The sequence below is a fragment of the Mesoplodon bidens genome (assembly GCF_964165515.1).
Source record: "Mesoplodon bidens genome assembly, chromosome: 8".
Classification (NCBI taxonomy): domain Eukaryota; kingdom Metazoa; phylum Chordata; class Mammalia; order Artiodactyla; family Ziphiidae; genus Mesoplodon; species Mesoplodon bidens.
Window position 1 is genome coordinate 105,653,828 of NC_138165.1, and position 9,571 is coordinate 105,663,398.

Genomic DNA, 9,571 nt, shown 5'->3' on the forward strand with positions numbered 1-9,571 from the left:
AGAAATCTTTCCCTTGTTCCCAGTCTTAGGGGGAAGGCATCCAGTCTTTCACCATTAAGTATAATGTTAAATACAGGTTTTCTATAGATGTTCTTTATCAAGTACCCCCCATTCCTATTCTTCTGAGTTTTTGGTCATGAATGGATATTGAATTTTGCCATGCTTTTTCTTCATCCATTAATATGATCATGCGATTTTTTTTTCTTCGTAAGCCTGTTAATCTTGTGGATTACAATGACTAAATTTTAAATACTGAACCAGACTTGCATCACTAGAACAAACCCCACTTGGTCATTGTATATAATTTTTTTAGCATATTGATCTGTTGGTCTATTCTATCTGCCTATATTTTGTTAAGGATTTTTTTTTTCATTTTCCTTTAACTTGGTTGTTAAGGATTTTTGCATCTTTATTTATGATGGATATTTGTATTCTTTTTATAAAAGTACTATCATTGTCTGGTTTCGGTACCAGGATAATACCAGCTTCATAAAATGAATTAGGAATTACTTCTTCCTCTTCCGTTTTTGGAGAACATTGTGTAGAATTGGTGTTAACTTTTTTAAACGTTTGGTAGAATTCTCCTGTGAAACCCTGTGGGCCTGGAGACTTATTTGGGGGAATTTTTAAATTAGGAATTCAATTTTCTTAATAATTATAGGATTATTCAAGTCATCTGAGAGGCTTTGTGTTTTGTTTTGTTTTTTTTCTGCGATACGCGGGCCTCTCACTGTTGTGGCCTCTCCCGTTGCGGAGCACAGGCTCCGGACGCGCAGGCTCAGCGGCCATGGCTCATGGGCCCAGCCGCTCTGCAGCATGTGGGATCTTCCCAGACCGGGGCACGAACCCGCGTCCCCTGCATCGGCAGGCGGACTCTCAACCACTGCGCCACCAGGGAAGCCCCAGCTTTGTGTTTTTTATCTAAGTTGTCAAATTTATGTACAGTTGCTCATAGTAATCCCTATTATCCTTTTTTTTTCATTTTTTAAAAACCTTTTATTTATATAAGTGTGAACTCTACCTGTGTGGATTTCTACCTGATAATCCATTAATAATCCACATTTATTTTCATGCTCACATTGTCCCCATTTGGCCAGTGGAAGCCCCACCAAGTTAGCTCTCATGCATTATATAATTTAATTCTGCATTATTTGTTACAAAAAAATTGAACTAATATATCTTTTCAAACAGTGAAAAAGAACAAAAAGTGACAAGGGCCTAAGAGAAGACAGTGGCAAGTAGAAAAGAAATTTAGAAGTATATAGGTGGCAAAAGTGTGATGATTAACTTGGTATGGGCCTATTATCCTTTTGATGTCTGCAGGTCTGTAGTGATATCTCCTGTTTCATTCCTGACATCGGTAATTTGTGTCTTCTTTTTCTTTGTCAGTCTTGCTACAGGTTTGACAATTTCATTAATCTTTTCAAAGAATCAGCTTTTAGTTTTACCAGTTTTCTCTGTTGTTTTTCTGTTTTCCTTTTCATCGATATCTGCTCTTCTCTTTATTATTGCCTTCCTTTTGTTTGCTTTAGGTTTACTTTTCTATGTTCTTGAGACTTCCTGTTTTTTTAATTTGTTTCAAGAATGTTTGTGATTGCTCATTGAAGCCTTTTTATGATGGTCGCTTTAAAATTTTTTCAGACAATTCTAGCATCTCTGTATCTTGATGTTGGCATCTCTTGATTGTCTCTTAATTCAGTTTGAGAGCACGCTGGTTCCTGGTATGATGAATGATTTTTTATTTAAACCCAGATATTTTGGATACTATGTTATGAAACTTTTGTCTCATTTTAAACCTTCTCTTTTACCTGGCTGCTTCTGACACTGCTGTGGCAGAGGAGCTGGGGCTCCTCCTCATTACTGTTCGGTGTGGGTGGAAGTCCAGGGTCTGCAGTTGGCCTCTGTTGACACCCCGGGGAGTGGGAGAGGAGACTCCTTGTTACTGCAGGACAGGGGTGGGAGTTCTCCATCCCTGCTAGGCCGCCACTAACACCTCCCTGACTGAAAGAGGTGGTAGGAATGCCTTGTTACTGCCCCCCACATGGCCTCCCCGACACCACAGGAACGTGGTGAAACGTGGCAGTGGTGAACGTCTTGAGTCTCCACCAGGCCTCCTCTGACAGCGTCCCTGGTTGGGGGGCAGGGACATCTCATTACTGCAGAGTCAGGGTGGAAGTCCAGGTTCTCCACCTGGTCTCTACTCTCCCCTCCGGGTAGGGGGGCTTCATTACCGCCCAGCAAGGACAAAACTCCCCCTCCCTACGTGTCCCTCTGTGATATCACCCCGGTGGGGGTTACTGGGGTGCCTCATCACAGCCTGGTAGGGGAAGAAGTCTCAGCGCCCTGATGCCCTTGCTGGTGTGGTTGTGGGTGGGATGACAGTGTTTGCTCCGGTGTTTGGTTAGTGTCTAAAAGTTCCATCATGCTGGGCTCCCCGTTTCCTGGTTCTTTGGCTAGACGGAGTAGGCTTTGGGGGACTTTTTTTGTCTTCACCATGCTCGTTTCTGGGACGCTGGCTTCTTCAGCGCCAAGTCGGGAATCTCTAAGGCAAAAAGTAAACCCAGGGGACTCACCACCTTTTATTCCTTGTGTTTCAGGATACCCAGCCAGTGTGCCCCCTCCTCTCCGCCTCTCAGGGTCTCATATTTATTTTGTACGTAATGTCCAGTGTTTTGGGTTGTACTTAGTGGGAAGAACAGGGAAAAATATGTCCACTCCATCTTCCCAGAAGCAAAACAGTTTTTCTCTTTTTGCTGAGTCTTCTTATTGACTGTAAACTGCGTAAGACGAGCAAGCCTATAACATACAGTTTTGTATCCTCTGTAAGGCCTGTGCACATGGAGGTGCTTAGTAGTATTTGTAGACTGGCTGATTTGGCTGTTCACGTGGCACCTTGACCTCACAGAGGAAAACATTCTGAGGACTGTAACTAGGAGAGACCATTCAACAGCACCTTGTTGAACCCCTTCCCACCTGTGGCCGTGGAAGTGTTCATTAGCCGCCCAGCTTCCTAAAGAGGTGGGTTGGCATTTTCCCTTTCATCTTCGCGGAGGTTGTGAGCAGAGGGCATACGGCCCTGGAGAACCTTTGAAATGCAAACCCATGAGCCACTGCTGTTGGGCTAAGGTCTTCCCATTTCATGAGGTGCCCACTTGGGGAGCCGCCCTCTGGGAACTTGCAGCGAGGGAGGGGTCCAGAGCGCTCATCCCGTGTCTCCTTTGAAACAGGAGGACCATGACACTATGGAAGCCGAGCTGGACAAAGATGAACTGATCCAGCCCCAGCTTGGAGAGCTCTCAGGCGAGAAGCTTCTGACCACGGAGTACTTGGGAGTAAGTACCGTGTGAAGGGGGTGGGGACCCCGAAATAGAAAGGAGAGATGGACCATTGATGGACTTAGCATTTGCAGTAACACATAAGGATTTGGTTTGGTCTGTTATGATACTATGTTTATAAGATATGCGTCGTCCAGCTTGCTTCCAGGGGCCCTGAAGTGCACAGCGGCCCTAGTTACTATCCTAAACAGGCCCGCTGGTGGACAGAAGGCAGTTAGAGTATAACTAAAAGGCACACCCCAGAGCCTTCGTGACATCTGAGGGTAAGCCCGTCCTTAGTAGTAATCATCTACCCGTCCAGCGTCTTGGTTTTCTTGTGCCTTATCCGTGAGAAGGGAAGACTGCTGCAGGTTTGTCAGTCGTCAGCACACAGGTGATGGCCGAAGCCATCCGAGCAGGTGAGGTCGCCCACTGAGGGAGGTGGAGGGTGGAGAGGGAGGGAGGGCGGGGCTGAGGGCAGGGGGTGAACCAGCATGTCAGGCGCAGGAGAAGGAAGACGGGACCCTGAGAAGGACAGAAAGTGAACAGTCAGAGAGGCTTGAGGAGAACCAGGAGAAAGCAGTGCCACGGAAACCAGGAGGGAGGGGTGTTTCCGGATGGGCTGAGTGGTCAGTCAAAGCACCAAGAGGCCTGTGGAGTCACACGTCTGTGAGGGGCCACAATCTGAACTCCCCGACGACCCCGATGCTCTGGGAACGCCTTGCTACCACCCACCAGCTCGATAGGGAAGAGTGTGAGTCAGGGGAGCTGCCCACCGGCTGGGAGAGGATGACGGCATCGAGGGCCCAGGTGCCTCGTGGAACCTTGATCAGAGAACACATGGGTGAGCAGGTGGGATGCCGCAGGGTAAGGTGTCTGAAGGGAGCAGCAACTGCACAGGATGAGGCCAGTTCAGACCGAAGCCCCGTGACAGATGGCTGAGCACATAGGAGTGAAGGCCATTGGTATTAAAAGGAGCTCCTGGAATTTTGAAGCTGGTGGTTGACCGGGTCGGTTACATGGACCCTGAAATCTCCTCAGATTGGGCAGGTCAGTGTTGGAGCTGGGAGCCAGATGCTCAACAATCGAAGCAAGGACAGTGACATGGGAAGGAAACAGGTGGCGGGTACAGGTGGCGTGAGCCTTTCCAGGGGCAGAAAGCACCTGTCCATTCCCATTGCTGCCCTGTCCAGGCCCTCATCACCTCACCCTGGGCACTGGTCTCCCTGGTCACCTGGGCCTGGTCTTCCTCTTTGTTCAAGGAGTTTCCAGGGGCCCCAGGCTGGAGTCAGTATATGCTGGCAGAACTTGAAGTTGGAGGACAGCCAAGGGCCCAGTCATGGGGACACTGTCGGCGAGGGTTTTGGAGTTTGTTCTGCATGAGCTGGGAAGTTGTTGGAGGGCGCACAGCAGGGGAGTACTCAGTTTGACTTACGTTTTACTATATTAACTTCTATTGTCACTCTGGCTGCTTTGTGGAGAATAGACCGTATGGGGCAAGAGTTAAAGAAGGGAGGTGACTTAGGAGGCTGGGTGACCACCGGCCCCCAGTCATGGACAAGTGCCTATAGCCCACCACTGTCCCTAGAAACAACTCAGGGATCAAAGGAACCTAACTGACTGCGGAGACTCCATTACGTTAAGTCAAGTGGGGAGGTAGGTGCTTGAGAAGGGACGGAAGTGAGGCCATCTGGGTTCCAAACTGCTGATGGAAGTCTTGAGCCCTGACTAGGCCTTTGCTTCCCTTTGGAAGAACACTGGCTTTGTCAGGGAAGGACTGAGCTCCATTTGACAGGACATGCATTTTTTTTTCAATTTATTTATTTTTTATTTTATTTACTTTTGTCTGTGTTGGGTCTTCGTTGCTGCACGCCGGCTTTCTCTAGTTGTGGCGAGCGGGGGTGACTCTTCCTTGTGGTGCGCGGGCTTCTCACCGCGGTGGCTTCTCTTGTTGCGGAGCACGGGCTCTAGGCGTGTGGGCTTCAGTAATTGTGGCACGCGGGCTCAGTAGTTGTGGCTCATGGGCTCTAGAGCGCAGGCTCAGTAGTTGTGGCACACGGGCTTAGTTGCTCCGCGGCGTGTGGGATCTTCCTGGACCAGGGCTCGAACCCGTGTCCCCTGCACTGGCAGGCGGATTCTTAACCACTGTGCCACCAGCGAAGCCCTGGATGTGCATTTTTAAAAGGAAGATTCTCATGCTTCGTGGGCAGGTGGTGAGGAAAACAGAAGGCAGGTTGGTGGGGCTTCTCTGGAGGATGGTGGCGAAGCTGTCGAGAACTCAGCCCTGAGATGCTGGGACTTCCCCACAGACACCACTGCACAAGCACGTGAGGGTCAGCAAGGATGTTCAGACAGAAACCCCAGTACAGCCCCTCCGCTAAATAGGTTTTAGCACCTCTGCGCAGTGAAATACCGCGGGTGAGATCTTATGTTGATACGGTGAAGATTTTTAACAGCAACAACGAAAACAAGACACCGAACGTGCTGAAACTACCAGTTTAATCTTGCAGTTTGGTGAGGCACAAAGGGACAGAGCTTTCAAATCAACCAATAATCCAGCTTCATGGCATCCAGAAATGGTGTCATTTTACCCTAGCCTGCAGTTCTAAGTCTCCTTAATGCATAGGTGCTGTTCTTTTACCAGAAGGAAGTATTTAGAAACGTTCTACACATGCTTGTTTATCTCATTGGCGTCAGTTACTTTTCGGTGGCGATGTGAGTGGTAAGAATGAAGTACAGAAAGCATTCGTTATAGGGACGTGAAGACCAAGGTTATTCGTTTCCTAGGGCTGCAGTAACAAATTACCATAAACTGGATGGCTTAAAACCACAGAAATGTGTTCTCTCACCATTCTGGAGGCCAGAAATCCACAATCAAGTTATCAGCACAGCCACACTCCCTCCGAAGGCTCTAGGGGAGAATCTTTCTTGGTCTTTCACCTTCTGGCGGCTCCAGACCCTCCTTGGCTTGTGGCTGTGGAACTCCAGTCTCCGCCTCCTTCTCCTCTTCTCTTTGTGTTCTCTTGTCTCTTATGACACCCTTCACTGGATTTAGGATAATCTAGGATGATCTCTTCATGTTAAGATCCCTAATGTAACTACAGCTGCAAAGACTGTTTATCCAAATCAGGCCACGTTCACAGGTTCCCGGGGTTAGTACATGGACAGATCTCTTGGGGGCCACCATTCGACCCACTAGACCAGGTCACCATAGGATCTCATGTGGAAACACTTTAAAGTTTTATTAGAGAGCTTACTGTTGAGCAGTAAGCGCTGAGGTTATAGGCGTACCGCCCATTTTGCTGTCTTTGTTCGTTAGACTCCTCAGCTGCCCTCAGTCACCCAGTCTTGATTTGAAATTGACAGCCGGCCAGTGCTGTGAGCTCACCTCACCTGCCCACCTTTGGCTCTGGTGGTTCACATGGGGGTTGTGCACTCACACCTGCTAACTGCTTGTGTCAAACGAGGGAACCTGCCAGAGATAGAAGGTGTTGCATTTCACTAGGGAATGTGCACCCCAGATATCACAATTCACGCCTCCCATTCTGGTGTACTAGGTAGATTGTAGATTTTTCAAGATCAGTGGAAAGCTGTTGACTTTTAGAAACTTGTATTCAAAAATTTTTCATTGAACCTGTGCCATTTGCCTGACACACAACAGAATGCTGGCAACGTTTCTCAAGCTGTTATCTTCCAGACGTTTACAGGTGACACAGAGCAGATAAAACTGTGCTGTTGATGAGGGATGGAGGGTCAGGGGGTTGACGGGTATCGTCCTGTGACGTCAGAGCTGGCCGTGGAAGGTGGATTAAAGTAGAGTCTAGGCCCCAGCCCAGACCTCCTTACCATCATCCCGGGAGCGGTAATTGTACACACCAGTGATTTACAAACTATAATACTAGTTAGGGCGTGAGGGGGGAGGTGCAGTGAGGGAAGCCTGCCAGGGTGTCGAGGGGATGGAAGGGAGCCCTTCCCAGGATGCCTGGACCCATGGCTCCCCGCTTGCTGGGCATTGATGGCCACCCCGCGCCCTGCAAGGCCACACTAGCTGCCTGTCCTCACTCCCCCAAGTTCAAGCAGGTAGCACCTGCGCACTGCAGAGCCCGGGCCATGAAGAAGCTGACGACCACAGGAAACTCAGGGAAGGCTTGAGCAGAACAAGCCACTTTTCCTGGGCTTGCTTGAGAGTGGTGGTGGTCACATCAAATGTATCCGTTCGGGCTTCCCTGGTGGCGCAGTGGTTGAGAGTCCACCTGCCGATGCAGGGGACACGGGTTCGTGCCCCCGTCCGGGAAGATCCCACATGCCGTGGAGCGGCTGGGCCCGTGAGCCATGGCCGCTGAGCCTGCGCGTCCAGAGCCTGTGCTCCGCAACGGGAGAGGCCACAACAGTGAGAGGCCCGCGTACTGGGAAAAAAAAAAAAAAAAAAATGTATCCGTTCACTCATAATTCTGGTGAAAAACAGCACCCTTTTGTGTTTCTTCTTCAGGCCGTGGTCAGCAGCAGGTCAAGATTGATGACTTGCCAGCTTCTCCTTGCTTGGTTATTTCTAAAGTTTTTAGAATCATCCATATCATGCCAAATAATCTTCCTAAAAAGAGTGCCCTGATTTAAATACCTTCAGTACCCTGGGTAAAGGAGTGTAGATATTTATCATAGGATCTCAGTTTTTTTGTTTTTATTTTGAAGTTTAAACTTATTGTTCAGTTACCTTTAACAACAGTCATAGGCGTGCCTTAAATTAGTTGGGCTCACGTCCTGGGCCAGGCCCTGTGCTGATTGCCTCACACATCTGATTCCATTTATTTAATCCTCCCAACAAAGGATGGGGTAAATTCTGCTCGTATTGCGTGTCATAGATGAGGAAGCTAAGGCTGAGAGCGTTGAGGAGCATTCTCAGGTGTTACCTGAGCCTGCTTGCTGTTTACCACTAAGCTCTGCTGCCTTCTGGGAGAACTGTTGATTTTCCAGTGAATTCTGTTCCATATTTGAAAGTTTAGAGTCTCCAACTGTGTGAAATATTCAGAATTACTCTATGGTCCAATTTTTAAGCATAGACTCAGTTTGGAGGGGGAATGCCTGGTGTCAATGCTAGTCACTCCCTTTCCACACTTTCTTTTCTGCCAAGTTGGTTTGGAGATCTCTTAAAGGGCTGGTTAAAGCAGGGGTCCTGACCCAATCTTCAGACAGTCTGTGTGTGGGGACCTGGCCCCAGGAATCTGCATCTTTATTACAACCCTCAGTGGTTCTAAAGCCAGCATCTGGGCCATGGAAACATTGCCACGTGGGCAGACCTCAAGGTTAACGGGGCCTCAGCAGGGGAAATGAGTGCAGCGGCCAGGGGGCAGGACCAGCCCGCCGGAGACAGGGAAGAAGCTTGGGCGCCTGCGGCTGGCCCTGTTTTACTCACAGTGAAAACCAAAACCGGAGAAGGAAGGGCCTCAGTTTCCAATTTTTCCTTTTTTTCTTCAAATTTGTCTCCACTTTGGGTTTTTTTCTAATCACTTTTCAACCAATTATTCCTGCTCTGCCTGACTCTGTTGATTGAAAAGTCACTTGGAACTAACTAAAAAGTCCATATTCCTATGTGTGAAAACACAACCAAACAAGCAGGGGGAAGAATCCCCAACCCCCAAAGATTCTAAATCCTTTTCTTTTTCAGTTTGTTTCTGGGGTTCTTTTTTCTGATTGCAAAAGAAATACATGCTTATTACTGAAAAGTCAAAAGTAAGTACAGCATAAACAACCACCATAATAATTCTGTCCACCCAGAGATAACCACTGTTCCCTCTATTCTCCTTTCATTTATCTCTGCATCTCATCTTTCCTTTGTCAGTTGGTATTGAGCTCATCTGCAAGTAGCAGGGAATCCAGCCTTATCAGACCCCAGGCTCATCTCTTGCCTTCTTTCACCCAGCCCGTCAGAAGGGAAGATCCAGGTTTTGTGGGCCCTCCAGTTTACAGGTTTTGCAGGCCTTCTTTAAAACAACGGAATACAAGGTTTAGGTATGAAAGTGAATAATTAGAATGAGACTAAGAAAAATAAATCACAGTCAAAGTCAAATTTTTGTTTTGTTTTGTTTTTTTGTTTGTTTTTAATTAATTTTTTATTTATTTTATTTTTGGCTGTGTTGGGTCTTCGTTGCTGGCGCAGGTTTTAAGAATCCGTGGCCAGGGCACGGTTCGTAGCCCGGTGCCGGAAGGTCTCACATGGGTGCTTCACTGTTGGGAGCAGACTAAGGCCCATGCGGCACAGT

General features: G+C 48.1%; 1 protein-coding gene across 2 annotated transcripts in view; it reads left to right on the top strand.

Moving 5' to 3' along the window:
- Positions 1-9,571, top strand: part of ARMC9 (armadillo repeat containing 9) — a 142,763-nt gene that overhangs the window by 109,012 nt on the left and 24,180 nt on the right. For both annotated transcript variants that reach the window (XM_081241624.1, XM_081241623.1), the window contains exon 20: positions 3,228-3,332. In XM_081241624.1, the coding sequence (XP_081097750.1) occupies positions 3,228-3,332 (105 nt within the window). The remainder of the gene's footprint in view (positions 1-3,227; positions 3,333-9,571) is intronic.